Below are 20759 nucleotides of genomic sequence, written 5' to 3' on the forward strand. Positions count from 1 at the left end.
TTACAGATGGGTGTTTTCCCTGCTTGATAATGCTGCAAAATGGAAACAAGGTAGATGGAAAATTCAGTGGAATACAATCTTAAGTAAAACATGAAAGCCTACCCCATACCCTGATGAAGGGCTCAAGCCTGAAATATTGGTTATGTATCTTTATCTTTGCTACATAAAGTACACTATTTGACAAGCTGAGTTTCTCCAGCATTGTTATTATGAATACAATCTTATGGATGAGCAAATTGAATGGAAAAAAAAACCTTTATGGGAGATGTATGGCATGTGCTGACAAAGTAATTTGTTCCCTTTAAAGAAATTTTAAAAAGAAAGAAAAACTGGTCAGGCAAGATCTGTGGAGAGAGGAATAGCTTCAAGTCAACAACCTTTCACAGAATTGGGTAAAGTTGGTAAACGAGCATTTTTCTTTTAAGTAGCAAAGAAAGAGGGGTGGAGAGAACAAATGGAAAGTCAGTGATAGGGGGGGAGGTGAAATCAGCCATGATGGCATTACGATCCCAGCTGAGAGGGGGTGAAAGTGTGTTATTAGACAACAGACTCGCCAAGGCAAATAGCGCCTTTGGAAGACTACACAAAAGAGTCTGGAAAAACAACCAACTGAAAAACCTCACAAAGATAAGCGTATACAGAGCCGTTATCATACCCACACTCCTGTTCGGCTCCGAATCATGGGTCCTCTACCGGCATCACCTACGGCTCCTAGAACGCTTCCACCAGCGTTGTCTCCGCTCCATCCTCAACATCCATTGGAGCGCTTTCATCCCTAACGTCGAAGTACTCGAGATGGCAGAGGTCGACAGCATCGAGTCCACGCTGCTGAAGATCCAGCTGCGCTGGGTGGGTCACGTCTCCAGAATGGAGGACCATCGCCTTCCCAAGATCGTGTTATATGGCAAGCTCTCCACTGGCCACCGAGACAGAGGTGCACCAAAGAAGAGGTACAAGGACTGCCTAAAGAAATCTCTTGGTGGGGAGGAGTCACGTGATGGAGTAGTGGCCGGACGGTGAACTCCAGCCCTCTCCAGAAAAGTCGGGAAAAACAAGAGAAAACACAAGGGCACAGAAATAAAAGTTACAGAAAAGTGAGTATAAAGGTGGAAAGAAGATGGCGACAAAAAAAGAAAAATCGAAAGCAACGGTAAGAAGAGAGGAAGAGAAGACAAAGGAGGAAAAAGGTGAAGGCCTTACCTGTCCGAAGAGGCCCGCTGCGGAGAGAGAAACCCGCTCCCTCAGGTCGGTAAATAATGGACTACAAAAATGGCTCGCAGAGCCGAGTAAAAGTGCGCAACCGCGCATGCGCGATACTTCGCGCATGCGCGATGCGAATGAAAAAAAACACACCAACGGGAGGGGGGACCAGCTGGGGAGTCGATCTCCACAGCCGGCAACGACAGCTGCAGAACACCTGCAGCAAGAAGAGACCACAGAAGACAATAGAAACAAGAAAGAAGAGGAGGAAAGGGCACCAAAGAAACAACAGATGGTCAACCCAGAGGAAGAAGAAGAGGAAGAGTATGGTGAAATAGAAGAAGAAAAGAAAGGCAAGGTAAAGGATATACTTGCTCTTATTAAAGGATACATGGAGTCATTTAAAGAATGGCAAACACAGGAATTTAAGGATTTAAGAAAAAGAATAAACAACACAGAAGAGAAAATAAATAAAATGGAGATGACCTTAACAGAAATGGGAAAGAAAATGGACAAGATGGAAGAGCGGGCAGTAGCAGCAGAAATGGAGGTAGAAGACTTAAAAAAGAAATTGGAGAAATCTAATAAAAAAAAACTAAAGAGACACAAGAACTACTAGCTCAAAAAATAGATACAATGGAAAACCATAACAGAAGAAATAACATAAAGATAGTGGGCCTTAAGGAAGATGAAGAAGGCAAGAATATGAGGGAGTTTATAAAAGAGTGGATCCCTAAGACCCTAGGATGTCCAGAACTACAGCAAGAATTGGAAATAGAAAGGGCACATAGAGTATTGGCCTCTAAACCACAACCACAACAAAAACCAAGATCTATTGTAGTAAAATTCCTAAGATATACTACAAGAGAAAAGGTACTGGAGAAGACAATGGAAAAAGTAAGAGAGGGCAACAAACCACTGGAGTATAAAGGGCAAAAAATCTTCATTTATCCAGATATAAGTTTTGAACTCCTAAAGAAGAGAAAAGAGTTCAATACAGCAAAGGCGATTTTATGGAAGAAAGGGTATAAATTTATACTAAAGCATCCAGCGGTATTGAAAATATTTATTCCAGGACAACAAAACAGACTATTCTCGGATCCAGAAGAAGCACGAAAATTTGCAGAACAATTACAAAAATAGACTGAGGGAGGAAGACGGGTAATGAGAGTTAAAATGATCACGATTGATATGTATGTGGGTAAAGACAAAAATAGACTGAGGGATGAAGACGGGTAATGAGAGTAAAAATGATCACGATTGATATGTATGCGGGTAAAGAGGTATAAGAGTGAATAGAGACAATGAGCATACATGAATGTATCTGTACTTAGAGGAAAATATAGATAGTATAGACAAGAATTAATAAGGGAAGGTAATGGAATAGAGAGAATAAGGAGGGAATTAAAAGAGTGACCTTTGTGACATATGAAAAGTGAAATCTTTTCTGGGGGAGGCGGGGTGGGGGAAAATAGCGGTCACTGCAAAATCAGTTGACGCTTGCGAGTGGATTCGCAAATCCAAATGGAGAGGGGAGATGTGGTTGTCCGACAAGGGATAAAGGACAACTCAGGAGGTGAAGGGGAGATTGGGGATAAATAAGATAGAAATAGGAGAATAAGGAAAATGTTGGATGTTGTAGGAATGTTGTCTTATAAAGAGTTGAAAATAAGAAAGCAGAAATGGAAAAGGAGGAAAGGTGATGATGGAAAAACGGAAAGAGAAGATAAACAAAATATAAAAGGGCTCCGCTGAACTATATGTCTTTAAATATTAATGGAATACATAACCAAATTAAAAGGAAGAAACTACCAAATTTAAATGAATAAATGTATTCCATTAGAAAAAATAACATATAGGTTAAAAAATAATATTGAAATATTCGAACAAGTATGGGAGCCTTGCATTAAATACAGTAGCGAAAACCTACCGGGGACAAACATTACCTAAGTTGATGGAAGGAGAAGGAAAGAAAAGAATGGACTCAGTAGAATTTCTGGTGTAATTTTGTTGAATGACAACATTGCCTGACTGGCTTAATGCAACCTAGATTGTATACCTAAAATGGATGAGGTGGGGGGTGGGGGGGTGGTTTGGGAGGAAAGGGGGGGGGAGAAAAAGTCACTGTATATGTGTGAAAAAGAAATAGTGTATATCATGACTATGTGATTTATGGTGTGAAAAATAAAAAAATTTAAAAAAAAAAAAAAAGAAATCTCTTGGTGCCTGCCACATTGACCACCGCCAGTGGGCTGATCTCGCCTCAAACCGTGCATCTTGGCGCCTCACAGTTCGCCGGGCAGCAACCTCCTTTGAAGAAGACCGCAGAGCCCACCTCACTGACAAAGGACAAAGGAGGAAAAACCCAACCCCAACCAACCAATTTTCCCTTGCAACCGCTGCAACCATGTCTGCCTGTCCCGCATCGGACTTGTCAGCCACAAACGAGCCTGCAGCTGACGTGGACTTTTACCCCCTCCATAAATCTTCGTCCGCGAAGCCAAGCCAAAGAAGAAGAAGTCTGGAGGAGCTGTAAGTAGAGGGCCATGAATAAGAATAGAAGAACTTTGAGACATGGAACATTGTAGTTGCTTCAGTAAAAGAAATGTAGCACAGTGGAGAAAGGGCAATCTGAATTGATGTTGAGGATTTACAATGGAACACTAGTTCTGTTCCAACAAAGCCCAATGCAAGCTTGAGGAACATCACTGCATCTTCATCCAAGGCACTTTAGAGGACTTGAGATTGAGCTAAATAATGTCAAATAACCAGCCAGGGAATGATGGAACACTACCGCTCAGAAATAGGCTCTTTGGCCCATCTGGTCCCTGCTGAGCTATTTACTCCATCTAGTCCCATGGACTTCCACCTGGACCATAGCCCTCATTTTCCTCCCATAACTGTACCTATCCAGTTTTCTCTTAAATTTCAAGATCAAACTCTTTTCTTCCACCTCAGGAACTGGGGAGAATAAAATGGGAACAGATGTTCTTAGGGCAGGGGTGGGAAAGCACAGTAGTAATATTTAGGGGCCACTTGTGCAGGGTTCTGGATAGGTTTGCCCCACTGGGACAGGGAAAAAATGGTAGGAAAAGGAGGTGAGCAACTAGTGAAAAGGAAGAAGGAAGTATATTGTACAAGGTTTAAGAAGTAAAAGACAGGAAGGGCTCATGAGAATTGTATGGTAGGCAGAAAGAAACTGAAAAGGCCTTGGCAAGTAGGATTAAGGAAAACCCAAAGGCATTCTTTGCACACTTAAAGAACAGAAGGATAACTGGAGTGAAGGTAGGGCTGCTTAAGGATAAAGGAGGAATTATGTGTCTGGAAGGAGGGAGGCCCCAAATGAATATATTGCTCAATGTTCACCAGAGGGACCTTGGATAAAGTGAGGTCAGTATAGAACAAGCGTATGTGCTGGAGCATGTTGAGCTTAAGAACAAGGCCATGCAGGATCTTCTTAGGATTAATAAGTCCCCAGAACCAACTGAAATATACCCCAGGTTACCAGAGAAAACAAAGGAAGAGAGAGTTGGGGCACTGGGAATGATCTTTGCGTCCTCCCTGACCAAAGGTGAGGTGCTGGAGGATTGGGGGATGTCAAATATAGTCCCCTTGTTTCTTTTTTTTTAAAAAAAAAAGGTAATAGGAAAAATCCTGGAAATTATAGACCAGTGAGTCTTGTATCTGTGTGATGCAAGCTATTAGAGAGGAGTCTTAGGGACAGGATTTACGAGCATTAGAGAACTATAGACTGTTCAGGAAATTGATAAAGGTAGTGTGGTAGATCTAGTGTATATGGATTTTAGTAAGGCATTTGACTCATTCAGGGAATCCATAGAACCTAGGCTGTGTGGATACAGGATTGGCTTGCTGCCTGTAGAAAGCAGAGGGGAGTAGTAGATGAATGTATTTCGCCTGGAGTTGAGTGACAAGTGAAGTTCTTCAGGGATCGGTTCTAGGACCTCTGTTGTTTGTGGGGTTTTTTTAATTAAATGATCTGGATGAAGAAGAGGAGGGATGGGTCAGTAAGTTTGCAGATACGAAGACTGGAGGTGTTGAAGGTTGCCGAAGATTACAACTGGATATAGACTGAATGCAGAGTTTGGTGGAGAAGTGACAAATGGAGTTCAACCTGGATGTGTGAAGTGAAAGGGTTCATGAGAATTATATGGTAGCTAGGAAGGAACTTAAAGGATTTAGGAGAGCTGGAGGGGGGCATGAGAGGGCTTTGGCATGGAGGATGAAGGAGAACCCCAAGGTGTTCTATGTGTAAGTGAAGAACAGAAGAATGACGAGAATGAAGGTGGGGCCACTGAAGGATAAAGGAGACAACATGTTCCTGGAGGGGGAGGAGGTTGGGGAGGTCCACAAAGGACCTTGATCAGGGTGAGGTCGGAATAGAACAGGCTTGTGTGCTGGACAGTGTTGAGATTAAGAAAGAGGAAGTATTGGATCTTCTTAAAACATTAAGATTGATGTATATCGCGGGGCCCAGGTTGCTGTGGGAAGTGAGGGAAGAGATATCTGGGGCAATTTGGAAAGTCAAACTTGAAGGTGGAGTATGTGGCAGGATTCTTCATAGTGTAGAAAAACAGAGTCCTTTGGGTCCAAATTCATAGATCTCTCAAGGTGGATGCGCAATTTGATAGGGTAGTTAAGAAGGCCTGTGGTGTACTGGCCTTCAATAGTTGGCGGATTGAGTTCAGGGGTCCTGACGTAATGTTGCAGCTCTATAAATCTCTGGTTAGACCACACCTGGAATATTGTGTTCACTTCTAGTCGCCTCATTACAGAAAGGATGTAGAAGCTTCAGAGAGGGTGCAGAAGAGATTTACCAGGATGTTGCCTGGATTGGAGAGCATGTCTTATGAGGCAAGATTTACAGAGCCAGGGCTTTTCTCTTTGGAGTGAAGAAGGATGAGAGGTGACTTAATTAAGGTATGCAAGATTATGAGGGGCAGAGATAGGGTGGACACCTTTTTTCTGGGGTGACAGTAGCAAATGTGAGAGGACATCTGTCTAAGGTGAAGGTGGAAAGTTTAAGGGAGATGTCAGGGGTAAGTTTTTTTTTATACAGAGTAGTGGTTGCCTGGAATGCATTGCCAGGTGTGGTAGTGAAGCCTGGACAATAGGGACGTTTAAAAGACACTTAGATAGGCACATGGATGCAAGAAAAATAGAGGGTTATGGGTGTAAGGTAGGAAAGGTTTAAATTTTTGAATAGGTTTATATTGGTCTGCACAACAACGTTGGCTGAAGGGCCTGTATCGTGCTGTAATGTTCTATTTTCACAGATGTCATGGGTGCTGCTGGATATTAGCAGCATTCTCTTTGCTGTGATTCTCCTTTTTATTAACACCTCCTCTCGACAGCTTGGCTACGGTTAATAAGCCTGCACCACCTCCTGTCAATGTTGTCCTCTCCTCTCTATCACAAAAACTCCTTTTGTCCCCATTCTCTGCAATTTAAAACATGCTTATTTGTTAACATTTTTTCCCCCTCATTATTGGTAAAAGGTCGTCCACCTGATTTGCTGAATGTCCCTCTCTCCACAAATGTTTCTTAATATGCTCTGTATTTCCAGCATTTTCAAGTTTCCACCAACTGCAGATTTTTTTTTGGTGGTTTTTCAAAGCTTGGTTTGATTTTTGTTTCAATAGGATGAAGATTTAAAGTGGGTAGAAGACAACATCCCTTCGATAACAGACGTGTAAGTATCACTGCTTTATTATATGTAATTGATGTTTTTTTGAGAGCTTGTATTTGATTAAATTTTTTGTAATTTGCATCACTCCCCCATACTCTGTGCCACCACCTTGTCGCAGCACAGGGGTTCACCTGGCACTGGTTTTTGATGGCATGAACAGAACAAAGTGCAATTGTGTCCAAAGATATCAAATTTTATTGAACTGAATTATTTCTTGTAATTCAATACCATATTGAATGGACACTTTAAATGTTTCTAGATGACTGCACCCTGGGCTCCTTTTGGATTTTCCTCACCAGAAATACCAACAGAGCTGTGGTTTTCTTCTTCTCCTCCACTTTATGACAGAGATAGTCAATTCCTTCTCTAACAGTTTGTTTGAAAGGAGTGTATCTTTCCTTGCTTTCTGCTAAATTTAACACCATCAGTCTTTCCAGCTAATGTTTGATATTTAGTTGCAATCCATTTGAATTGTGCTGTTAATCCGACATGGTGGTGGTGACATTCTGCAAAATGTTCTGGACTATTGGATACATTTTGTTAATATCGCCAACACACTTTAAATTCTCTTTTGTTTGTTGTTGTACCCTACTGTTGACCCAGTATGTTTTAAGGGATTGTGGAAGCTTGAGCGAGGGGGAGTTTTAGGGGAGTGGAGGAAACGATCACCTATGGGCCACAGTCAGGATTTCCAAAGTCGTTCAGCAGATTAGTGGATTTTTACTTGTTTTCCCATTTTCATTGATGAGCATGTTTGGCAGAATTATTGGCAATGGCTGATTTCACTTTTTCTGTTTCAGCGCACTTCCTATGTTACTGGATTCAGATGAAGTAAGTACACACCTTGTTGCGGATACACCAATCAATTTCAGAAATTTGTCTGATCTCCCTCCTCTGTCATTAAATTGTTTCATTGCCCAATGGTTTGTGGTTTGTCTGCACAGTGCAACTGATGGCAAGCCTCAGCTGCAGAGAGCTTGGTAATTACATTAATTCCCAAGTAATTTCTACATGATGCTGGGCTACATCAGGCTACAACTTTAGAATGATTTCTGTAAATCATTCACTGCATTGAGTTGCTGAGTTTTCGTCACTGGAGGGACTTTAATTTCCTGGATTTCAAGTCAAATTTATTGTCATCTGATTGTACAAATACAACCCGACTAAACAGCGTTCTCCGGTCCTTGGTGCAAAGCACGCAGACAGAACCCATACAGACAAATAATACACATGCAAGACAATTATCCATTGACAAATTATTAAATAATATTGTTTCATGAATGAGATTTGGATGGTCCAGTGCGAGCAGTTCCTTTGCTTGTTCAGCATTTTTACTACCCGTGGGAAGAAGCTGTTCCTCAGCCTGGGGGCACTGGCTCTGATCCTGCTGTATCTCCTTCCCCGACGGGAGCAGCTGAAAGATGCTGTGCGCGGGGCGGAGGGGCTCCTCAAGGATTTTGCACGGCCTCTTCAGACAAGAATCCCAGTAGATATCATTGATGATGCAAAGGAAGCCTCCCATTGATCCTCTCTGCCGCTCTTATCATCCTGTGGATTGACCTCCGATCCATTTCGCTGCAGCAACCCTGCCACACTGGTGCAGTTGGCAAGGACGCTCTCGATGGTGCTCCTGCAGAAGGTTGGCGTAATGGTGATCGGTCGCCTTGCCCGCTTCAGTCTTCTCGGGAAGTGCAGCTGTTGTTGCACCTTCCTGACAAGTGAGGAGGTCTTGAGAGTCCACGATAGGTCACTAGTTAAGTGATTTGTATTTGGTAACGTGAAGAAATGCTTTTTATGTAATTAAGAGGCAAGCTGAATTCCTTGGTTTAGTTTTGTTACGAGCCCAGAGGACCCAAAAACCCAGCAGCAATAGATATGCAACATGACAAAAGGGGCTACTTAAACAAAAGTTGCTTTTAATTATCTTGGAACATGAAAATAGAATCAAACTTTAATTTAACTCAATTGACTCTCTTAAACCCCCTTCTAATTCTAAGCGTACGTGTGTGTAAGTTCAGCAAAGTTCTTTGGTTCACAGACCCATCTCACTGGTTGCCGGCGCAGAAGTTAACAGTAATAAAGTTCACCAGGCTTTGGTGCTTAACAGGTGAATGGTTACCACTCGGAAAGGTTCTTGTTGGCTTTCAGAGAGAGAGTTTTTCTTGTTCCAGGACATCCACAACTGATTCCTTTTTAATCAGCCACTCCAGTGTCTTGCTGATGAAACTTGCCCCTTCAAGGTTCTGCAAATGATAACCTCTTTCTTTCAGGTCACCACAGAGCTCCTGTCTGTTTCCCCAGTCCTCTCCTCTGACCAGGCCGTCTTCTAAAGCTTGCCAGCTTGTCCCTCTGGAACCGATGTGTGTGTCCCCCTCGCTCTCCCCCTCCCTCCAATTCTGAGAGCAAGGCCTGTTTTTTTTTCCCGTGCTCTCGGCCTACAAAGATCACATGACCTTCCAGACAGTTAAGTTCTGTTTTCCAGACAAAGTTGCCACTGCCTGTTGTTCCATTTGATGCCTTTTGCAAATAACAGTCCATCAGGAGTCTGAGCACTCTTGCAAAAGCTCCTGCAAAAATTCTGTGTTTTAAAGTGTTTGTGTGTGACCTGCTCTAACAAACCTTTCCCGATTTATCTCCCAAACCCCTCTGTCACCATTTGATGAGGTGGATTGGAGATCCAGTGTCTTGCTGTTGTGCAGTGGGATGGTAGTGATTATAATAAAAGTTAATTTGGGTACTATGATCAGCACAGACACATGGGCCAAGAGGCCCTGTTCCTCTGCTGTACTCATCTGAAAAAATAAAAGCACAAATGTAGGGATGACATCTTCATGAAGCAAGCACACTAATTTTGCTCTCTCTCTCTCTCTCTTCAAATTAGGAGATAATGACAATCAAATATGAAATATCGAAGATGGAGTGAAGATGTTGTGGAATGCAAATGCATTTTCCTGTCAAACTCACTTTGCAATGCTGTGACTGAACTCCTGCGTAGCATGTAGACAATGGGCAGTGAAGGAGGAAGTGACACAGATATCTGGAGCGGTCAGTGAGGCATCTATGAAGGCACGAAGTATTCGATTACTTCATGTGCATTTTAATTTGATTTATAGATTTGAAATTTAATAAAGATGGAAGATGCAGCATAAAATCCAGAGCATGGGACTGTGAGCAAGCTTTACTTCAATTCTCTATCAAAATACATGTTGAGCCTCTTTAATCTGGCAACGTTAGGCGGGACCTGGCCATTGCTGGACCACGAAAAATGCCGGAAAACAGAAATTGACCCCAAAGGGAGCCCCCTATGTAAGCACATCAAAGGTAGAGCAAAGCTTAAAACGGGAAATAATACTGTGGGACTGCACAGTTAGCGTAGCGGCTAATGCAACACCTTTAAAACACCAGCGACCAGGACCATCGTTCAAGTTCCGTGCCAGACCATAGAGTGCCGGATAATGGAGGTTCAACCTGTAGTAGAAGATTTCAACTTTCCACAATTCTTCCTTCCCCTCTCCTCTCTTATAAAATAAAATCGATTGGATGCGATTTAGAATTTTTCCCTCAAGGATGTGTCCATGAAGCCAGCCTAAATTTAGTGCCAGGAATGATTTAAAGTTTTAATTTCAGTTCTATGAAAGCTTTCATTTTATATATCTGCATTGGACATTGTCCATTGCTGAGAATATTTGCACATTGCATATTGTATGAATTCTAAATATAGTTTCTTTTATTTTAATTGCAGAAGTTATTTTGTGGATATAATGCTAATTGCTCTTGGCTCACGAGAATCTTTTATTTTTGTAATAAAAAAGCTTTGTAGCCATCTAACAAGAGAGGATGACCAAATCCAGATAGAAGAATGCACCTGAAAAGTGATCTTCTGTATTAAATACACAGTATTCTTCATTTTAATGCAGCAATCACTTGAAAATATTTGGATTGTGAATATCTATTTTAGTGAACTAAATCTTTCAGTGTGAGACCCATCTCTTAAACTGTGTTTTGACAAAAAACTATTTTGTGAATTATGATTTGTAGCATTGTACCCCTGGAATTTTAATTTATCAAATTCGTTGTAGGGCGTTCAAAAAAGTCAATGTATCTGACAAAATAAACTAAGATTTATTACCTGCAATGATGCTATGTACATCAGTTTGATGTTAATGAGCATAAAGTAAGTGCTGAGTTGATCTGAGAGTATACAGTGTTCATCTGTTGCTCTTGCTGGAGTAACAATTGCACTGTCACATTTTGCTTTTTAGTGCCTTCTGAACAAAGATGTTCAAACAATATTTTGGAGTCTTTCTGTCCCATGTTGTAAAGCATGATTGGATCCTGTCCTGAAGAATATGTTCCAAGTAATTAGTGCTAGGAATTGGGAAAGTTCCATCTACAGATAGGTTTAATTTCATAGATTACTTTCAACATAGCACCATTATTAAGTTAAGGTCCTTGATTAAAGTGGGTACTAAATACGAAGTGCTGCAAATATTCACTCCGCGCGCAGCTGCGGGCCATGATCAAGGCTGTCCTTCACCACAAACTGTAACCAACACACCTCGATCAACTTTCATCATGAACCCAGAGATTGACCTGACAGAAGAGCAGAGGGAAACAATCAACATTTCAGCTCTGCCCAATCATCAAAACAGATTTGTGCTCTTTCGAGTCAGACTTGTATCACACAGATATGGGCCCTTCAACCCAATATCCATGCTGACTGCTATCTGAGGTGAATCTCCTCTGCACTCTCTTGTACTACCACATCCTTGCTGTAGTGTTGCAACCAGAACGGTGTAAGATTGTATATACATTGCACATCAGGTTGTTCTGACTGGTTACTTTCTGGCTTCAAGGTGATGGTGGACTGAGGTACCTTAGTGGAGGACAATCTTGGTTCTCTCCGTCCCCACTTTTGAACTGCTCAATCTGCTCTGTTAGTGAAGCTTGCTGCTTTTGCACATCTGATCTTTATTGTGAAGATTGGCCTTTGACTCCTGAAGCACTGCATTGGTCACCCTTGTTATGGGAGTTGTGGGCATTTGCATCTGTGACAGGCGGGTTGATGGGGACAAACAGATTGATCTCTCACCCCCTGACTTCAACCCTATCTGACAGCTGAATTATTCTGTATTCACTCCTGATGGCAGACCTTAAAGTCAACCACCCAGCGTACCTTCTGTGGATTCTCCACCTTCACTGATTAAGGAGCACAGTTGGCGAGGCAGTTAGCGCAACGTGTTTGCAGTTCCAGCAATCGGTACCGGACTGGGAGTCGAATCCCATGCTCTCCGTAAGGAGTTTGTACATTCTCCCCGTGTCTACGTGGGTTATCCCCAGAGGCTCTGGTTTGTACCAACCGTTCAAAAACATAATTGGATGTAATTTGGGCAGCATGGACTCGTGAGCTGAAGTGGCCTGTTACCATGCTGTATGTCTAAATATTTTTTTTAATCTATTTAAAAAAAAATGTAAATAAATTTTTCCTGATGTCTGAACATGGAGAAGCACAAGTTCATCAGTTGGAGGATGATGGGTACACATTCAGCGGCAGATTTCCTCGTTTCAATTCCATGAGACTTAATGGGACCCAGAATCTATGAATGCTCTTCAGGGTCACCATTTTGACTCATGCCATTGTTCTACCACTTCAGGTAAACTTGTCACTGAGAAAGGATATATCCCAGATCGTGAAAGAGAAATTTCAACTTGTCACCATGCCATGCTCCACTTACCTGCCTGCTCCTGAAGAATAGAGAAAGTAAGGTAAATGGAGCTGAGTCCACAGTCAGGTCAGTCATGTTCTTATTGAATGGCAGAGCAGGCTCAATGGGCCAGATGGCCGACTCCTGTTAGTTATTTTAATCTTATGGATGCATCACTAGTTTGAGACCAGTCACTTTAACATATTCTTGATTATTCCTGAGGAGGATGGATAATTGGGCTGAATGTGACAAGTGAATTTTGTTTGGCTTTTGTTAATTGGATTCCATCTATTAACTATTTTATACTGCTTGCTAGTTTACTCAATTTTTTCACAGCAGCATCCAACATGGACTATAATTTATAGATCTGAGGGTTCTATGGATGACACTTGGTATGCATTATTTTGAATAATTCTGTAAAATATTTGTTTATAAAATACTAGTTTTATAATATATTTTCCAGAGGTTTTAACTGATTGCATTTTGATAGCTACATATCTTTCTGTTCAAGGAAATGTGTATTTCATTATTTTCCCTTCAACAATGTTCAGGGTTTCTTTTATACTTGCTGAGTCTGAAATAATATAATTCCATGACAGCCAATAATTAATGCAGTTCGAATTTTGATTTCTCCCTTTGCAGATAAATATGATTGTATCTTGATTTCAAATATGTACGGGGAAATTTCTTTTTTTCCATTAAATATAGTTAAGAAAAGCACCAATCTGGTTTCTTTACTAACTTGGGAAAGCTAGTTGATTTATTTTGAACTGCAGAAATGCTGGAGGAACGCAGCTGGTCTTGCAACGTCTTTTAGGAGGTAAAGATATGCAACCGATGCCCGAAACATCGGATACATCTCTCTGCCTCCTATAGACATTGCAAGATCAGCCGTGCTCCTCCAGCATCTGAGTTTTATTACAATCTCAGCATCCACAGATTTTTGTCTTTCATCCCTTACTTTGATCCACACATACAATGTCATCAGAATGTGTAATAGGCACGAGGTGTCACCAGAGGGACCTTGGGTCTTGGAAAAAGAAGTCGCCACTGATTAAAATCCATTCGTGCTTGAACACGGGAAGTAATTTGCCACTGCTACAGTTGTAAACCCAGGGGAATTTCTGGGCCATGCCCAATATTGAAAAGTACAATGTACCAGGGTAAAAGATGGCAAAGTACAAAACTGATGAAGTTCACCCCCTCAGCACTATATAATAGAAAGCTCACACCAAAAAAAAACCAGCATGTCAAGGGAAACATTCCATCTGAATGTCAGCATTCCATAGCTGGTCAAGTTGCAAACTGAAAAGGCAGCGCTGGGATCGACCCCTCGGCTCACGGTTCTGGATCTCCCTGCTTTTTGAAAACCTTTTCCAGGGCTAAAATTGCAAAAACATTCTAATTTTTTTTAATTAAATGCCCAAGGATTGAACATTAAATGCCAACTGCATATTTCAGTGATTTTATTTATTCTTTGAAAAGTTTTTGCTTTTCATAGATTCCGTGAAAAACATCGCTTTGGCCTTAGAAGTATCCCAATGGATGGGGCCTGCAGTTTGAACTTTTCTCAACAATTGGGTTGAAGTAAGCCAAATAACACTGGACAGCTAAAATTTTGCTTCCTGAACACTTTTGAGTGTATTTTAAGGATTTTGGGCTACTGATCACAAAAATAGCTTTAAAAGTTTCCTATCATGTACCATTTTTCTGGTGTAACCTATTTTTTTGTGATTTCCTGTCATATTTTAAGTTTACTTAAAGCATACAAAACCAGGTCATTGAAAATTCATCTACTGCATTCACACTTGGACTTCTTCCCTGCTGATCTTGGTCCAAGGAAAAACTGAAAAAACATTGGGGATTATGATAGATAACTTCAAGATGAACCCAAAGATAATTTCAGATTTGCTGTATCACGTAGGAGGTTGGAGAAACATTTAATTAACTTCTATTGAATTTTGCATTTTTAATCGCATCATGATGCTGACGCATTGTATTAGTTCAACTAACTTAAAAATGTTTTTCTGCTGATTTTAATTTATATTCAGCACCTGATGCCTCTCGTGCCAGTGTCCAACAATAGTCAGATTCCAGTTGCCCTTGTAATGTTTTTCCATGGTCGCAATGTCCTGATGAAACCTTTCACCATGTTCGTCACTGCACCAAGATCAGAAAGTGCAAATGCAATTAATGAATTTTCAATGACATGTTGCATTTCAAGGTTTTGTACGCTTGAAGCATGTTTAAAAATATGACATAAAACGGGACGGCAAGTGATGATGTGAGGTTAGGACATTAAATCTTGAAAATCTAGTTTTTAAAAAAAACTTAATAAGTAATGAAATTTGTATAAAAACTCTTTTAAACAAGCTCTGAATATTTCTACTGGCAACTATGGGGGCAAAGGAGAAAACTGCTGTCGACCTACATGCACAACACAAAGAAGATTAAAAAAAAAACCCACGGGTGACAAGGCCTGCACTGACTCCGGAACCGGGAACTAGCGTCTCAGCTGTCCCTGAGATCAGTGGGCAATCTCTGCTGCTACAACAAAGTACACTGCACCCAGATGAACAGGATGATGTTGCTGAAGATGAAGAATCCGGAAGGCAGGCCGGAAGTTGTGCAAATCTGTCCAAATCAGTGACGGAGTCAGAAAGTTCCTCTTCAGAAAGTGACCAAGGAGAAGATGAAGACCTGGAAGAAACAAAATCTGCTATCCCTAAGGAAGTGAGTAACGTGGATTTATTTAAAGAACTTTAGAAATGTGAAAGATGAAATGAAAACAGAGATGACTGAAGCTATGATCAAGATGATCCAGACCAAACTAAGCATGAAGTTAATAAAATAAAAGATGCGGAACAAGATAAGGATAGAATGTCCCATATGGAAAATAATGAGACTGGTTGACTATTTTGAATCAAAAACTTTGTCAGGAAGTGGATACCTTGGAAAATTAGAGTAGAAGAAATAATATTAAAATAGTGGGTTTAAAAGAGGAGATGGAACAACAAGGTATGCCACAATTTTTTCAAAAATGAATTCCAGAAATATTGGGTCAAAAAAACTTTGCTCACAGAGCCCTTAGGCAAAAACAACCTCCCAAACAAAATCCTCATTTAGAGTTGATAAAAGACCCGTGTTATCCATTGGGAAAAAAATTACTTATAATTTGAGAATTAAGTACAGATTTACAAATATGGAGCCAATCTATAAGATTGGTATTGTGGGTTAATTTTATCTCTTCTAATCACACTGATTCCTATGACTGCACCAGACAATGCAGATAACTACTTTTTTAAAAAAATTATTTTCCATTTGCATCAAAACATATACAATATCGATAACATGAAAATAATAAAATTATGACACAAAAATTATACATTTATATATTTTCTACCCCCCCCCCCCACCTATCGCCTCCCTTCCCAAAAAGGTAGGAAAAAAAAGAAAAGACTCTCCAATAAACTTGTATCTTTTAATTAATAATTGCAATTTACATAACAGTCTTAAATCATAACTAATTAAGGCAGGTTGGATGGGGGCATGGTGGACGCTGCAGGTAAATTCATAGCAATGAAATCCATGTAGTATTTACAAATCTTATCAAATTTTTCTGGTTAATTTTGTAAATTATATGTTATTCTCTCTAATGATATACAATTCAATAGTTCAATTCGCCATCTATTCAACCCCACAATATTACCAGATTTCCATGTTACAGCTATAGATTTCTTTGCTATCGCTATTGCTACGCTAAAAAACTTTTTTTGAGATATATCTAACTTCAGTTGAGAAATATCTCCCAATAAAAATACTCTGGGACCCTTCAAAATTTGCATCTTTAAAACTTGTCCCAATAAAATACTTATATCCTTCCAGAACTTATCTACCTTTTCACATTGCCAAACTGCATGCAAAATAGATCCTACTTCTTTATTACATCTAAAGCATTGATCAGAATAATTCAAATGAAGTGCATGCAATTTATATGGAGTATAATATAATTGATGTAAAAAATTAAATTGTACCATTTGATATCTAGTGTTAATTGAACTAGTTACACTTTCATAACATAATTTTGACCATACTTTGTCTTGAATCTGTATATTTAAATCTTTTTCCCATTAAGATTTATATTTAAATAAATCCTTTTTCTGAGTAGTCTCTTGTAATTTAATATACATATTAATAATAAATCTTCCAATGAAATTGACTTTGTTCTGGCAATTTAAAATTCCTCACTATTTTTTTAAAATATGATTTAAGTTGATAATAAGAAAAAATAGTATTATGTGGTATATTATACTTATCTTTCAATTGATCAAAAGTCAAAAAAAACAGATCCCAAAAAACTAACCCTTTTTTTAAATTCCACAATTATAACAAACATCAAAATAACAGTTGTTAACCGTAAAAGGAATGAAAGGATTTGTGGCAGTACACAGCCTAATGGCAAAACGGCCCCGCTTGTATCGCCACATGGTGGGTAGCGATTATGACATCACAATGCACCAGGTGACTGAGCTCATGCTGTCCTTAAAGGGACGTGCTGAATGTGAATAAAAACAGTCATTAATGACCATCAGTGTGGTGGCAGTGATTTCCTTCAGCTCCTCAGAGCGCCACATTGGTGATCCCGACGGGCCCAGACGACCTGGGCCCAGACGACCTGGACCCAACCAATGATGGACACGGCAGAGGTTAACGTGGTAGCCCTCAAACTTCCCCCTTTCTGGCCACATCGCCCACGGACGTGGTTCAGCTGAGTGGAGGCACAATTCCACCTCCGTAACATCATGGCTGATACCACCATGTCGTGGGCGCCCTCGATCAGGACACAGCGGCGAGGGTGGGCGATATGATCCATCGGCCACCAGCGACCGAAAAGTACACAGCCCTCAGGAATCTGCTCCTGGGGAAGTTTGGCCTCTCACCCCAGCAGCGTGCATCCAGACTTTTGCATCTTGACGGGTTGGAGGACCGCAGCCCCTCAGCCCTCATGGACGAGATGCTGGCCCTGGCAGAGGATCACAAGCCATGCTTCCTCTTCAGACAGATCTTTTAGAACAGATGCCAGAGGACATTCAGCTCCATCTGTCTGAAGAGGACTTCTCCGACCCCCGCAAGACAGCAACCTGGGCGGATGCCCTCTGGCGAGCTAAGCAGGAGAACGAGGCAGCCCTCAGCCAGGTCTCCAAGCCAGCGCCCCGTCATCAGCAACATTCCCCGAAGGACAAGCCCGAAGAAGCCCAGTCATCATGGTACTTCTACAATCAGCACTGGGAGGGGGAGCTAAAGCCTGCAAGTGCCACCAGCACTGCAATTACCAGGGAAACAGCCAGGCCAACCGCCATTGATGTCTGCGAAGGTTGGCCACATGAACAGCCTCCTCTACATCCAAGACAGATCCACAGGCCACCGGTTCCTAGTCAACACAGGCTGAGCTGAGCGTCCTCCCCCCCCCCCACACCGCTGGAAACATGAACTCGAACCCCCGGTCCAACCCTGCGGGCTGCCAATGGCTCTACAATCAAAACCTTTGGCACTCATAGGGCACAGATACAGATCAGGGAAGAGAAGTTCACTTGGAGGTTCATCCTGGCCTTGGTGACCAAGCACTGTTGGGGGATGACTTCCTAAGGGCTCACGGCCTGCTGGTGGACGTGAGGGGCAGGAAGCTGCTCAATACCCACACCTTCCACTCAGTGCGCCTGGGCACGGCAGACGATGCCAGGTAGGAGATCGCCACAGTCGCCACCACTGAAGACGAATTTGCCGACATCCTCAGTGAGATCCCTGCCATCCTGGAGCCTTGTTTTGACATCACCTTCCCCCAACACGGAGTATTCCATCATGTCTCCACGCAAGGCCCCCCGATCCACACCAAGGCTAAATGGCTGCCGCTAGAGAAACTGAAGCAAGCCAAGGAGGATTTCTCCAGAATTCAGGAGTTGGGCATTGTTCAGCGATCAAACAACTGCACATGGTCCCGACATCATCGGGAGGTTGGAGTCCCTGCGGAGACTACAGACAGCTGAACGATGCCATGACTCCAGACAGGTACCCAGTCCCCCATATCCAAAACTTCATGGCCAACCTCCACAGTTCTTTTCTGGTGCACAGATACCATCAGATCTCAGTCCACCCTGATGACGTTGGAAAGACTGCCATTATAACCCCCTTCGGCCTGTTCGAGTTTCTCCGCATGCCATTCGGCCTGAAGAACACCGCCCAGACATTCCATCGCCTCATGGACGCAGTGGGTAGTGATTTGGACTTCGTCTTTATCTACCTAGACTACATCCTGGTAGCTAACAGCACTCGTGAAGAGCACAAGGCCCATCTCCGTACCTTGTTCGCCTGGCTGGCAGAGTTCAGGCTCACGGTCAACATGGCCAAATGCCATTTCGGGAAACAAACTTTGCAGTTCCTGGGGCACACCATCACAGCATCTGGGGCAGCTCCGGCACCGGAGAAGGTGGCAGCCCTCTAATATTTCCCCAAGCCCTCCTCCCTCAAAGGGCTACAGGAATTTGTGGGGATGGTGAACTTTTACCATTGATTCATCCCCATCACTGACCACATCATGCGCCCGCGAAGGTTCCAACATATCCACGTAGACGTCGTGGGCCCCTTGCCGGTGTCCAGGGAGTCGCGATACCTATTCACCATGGAGGACAGAGCTACCAGGTGGCCGGATGCCATCCCGGTCCGTGATGCATCAGCAAAGACGTGCGCTAGAGCCCTGGTCGCCCAATGGATCGCTTGTTTCAGCATTCCAGTGCCTATTACAAGCGACAGTGGCGCTCAATTTACCTCCGCCCTATGGTCGCAGCTGGCAAGGCTTTTAGGGGTAACACTGCACCACACCATGGCCTACCACCTGCGGTCTAACGGGTTGGTAGAGAGGTTCCATTGCCACTTAAAGTCCAATGGCCAGGCTTTCCAGCCCCAACTGGGTGGACGTTGTCCTGGGTCCTCCTCGGAATCAGAACGGCGCCCAAGGAGGACCTGCAAGCCTCATCAGTTGAAATGTTCTACGACTCATCACTCTCCCTGCCAGGGGAATACTTCGGCCTGCAAGGGGAGGCCACGCACAGCAAAGGTGAGCAGCTCGCCAACCTCCATAAACGCCTGGGCAACCTGACCACACCCCCCCCCCCCCCCCGGTCGCACCATGGCACCCGACTGTCTCATCAACCCAAAGAACTTTATGTGACACAATTAGTCTTTGTCAGAAGGGGACCACAGGGAGCACTGCTGCAGCGGCCTTATGAGGGGCTGTACAAGGTTCTCCGGTGGTTGGGTGGAACTTTTACTTTGGACGTGGGGGGCAGGGAAGAATTGTTTACCGTGGAGCGCTTAAAAGCCACCTACCTAGACTTATCTCAACCGATGCAGACGGCCATGCAGAAACGGTGGGTCCGGCCTCCCAAGCGACAGGACGTGTAGCCAGTTCTGGGGGGGTGTTATGTGGCGGCGCACAGCCTAATAGCGAACCGGCCCCGCTTGTATCTCCACGTGGTGGGGCAGCCATTAGGAGATGGCGTCGCCAGAAGTTTCTCTCTGACTCCAGCATCCCTTCCTGCGCGTGTCCTGGGCAGCGATTATGAAGTCACAATGCACCAGGTGACTGAGCTCCTGCTGCCCTTATAGGGGCGTGCTGAATTAGAATAAAAACATTCACTAACGACCATCGGTGTGGTGGCAGTGATTTCCTTCAGCTCCTTAGAGCGCCACAGATTTTGATTTAATGACATTTTAGCAAACTGATAATTCTTCAATCCTCTTTCTACATGTTCTCCATTCCATACTTTGAGTCTATGCTTCAAAACTGGTGCATCTGATTTTCTTTTTAATAATCCCTCATGCCATTTATATAAAATGTGTTCAGTATTACTTTCTCCTATTTTACTCATTTCAATTTGCACCCATGCAATCTTTTCATCGGCCTGATAACAAGAAGACAAAAATCTAAGTTGAGATGCTTTATAATAATTTTTAAAATTAGACAATTGAAGTCCTCCTTAATCAAATTTCCATGTTGTTTTTTCCAATTTTTATCCCTCCAAATAAATCTTCTTACACTTTTATTTAAGTCCTGAAAAAAGTATTGTATTCCAGGAAAGATATTCATCCTC

General features: G+C 42.4%; 1 protein-coding gene and 1 long non-coding RNA gene across 4 annotated transcripts in view; one reads left to right on the forward strand and one right to left on the reverse strand.

The window, feature by feature from the left end:
- tmem87b (transmembrane protein 87B) overlaps window positions 1–13332 on the forward strand; it is a 55036-nt gene extending 41704 nt beyond the window's left edge. For all 3 annotated transcript variants that reach the window (XM_069887684.1, XM_069887685.1, XM_069887686.1), the window contains 3 exons: window positions 6861–6910; window positions 7708–7738; window positions 9789–13332. In XM_069887684.1, the coding sequence (XP_069743785.1) occupies window positions 6861–6910; window positions 7708–7738; window positions 9789–9830 (123 nt within the window). In that variant the 3' untranslated portion in view covers window positions 9831–13332. The remainder of the gene's footprint in view (window positions 1–6860; window positions 6911–7707; window positions 7739–9788) is intronic.
- On the reverse strand, window positions 11042–20178 carry LOC138737131 (uncharacterized). The gene is made up of 3 exons (XR_011340778.1): window positions 19996–20178; window positions 14667–14772; window positions 11042–11247 (listed from the first exon to the last, which is right to left on the reverse strand). It is a non-coding gene; the product is annotated as an uncharacterized lncRNA (long non-coding RNA).
- Between the last annotated feature and the right edge of the window lie 581 nt (window positions 20179–20759).

The sequence above is a fragment of the Narcine bancroftii genome, chromosome 6 (assembly GCF_036971445.1).
Source record: "Narcine bancroftii isolate sNarBan1 chromosome 6, sNarBan1.hap1, whole genome shotgun sequence".
NCBI lineage: Eukaryota > Metazoa > Chordata > Chondrichthyes > Torpediniformes > Narcinidae > Narcine > Narcine bancroftii.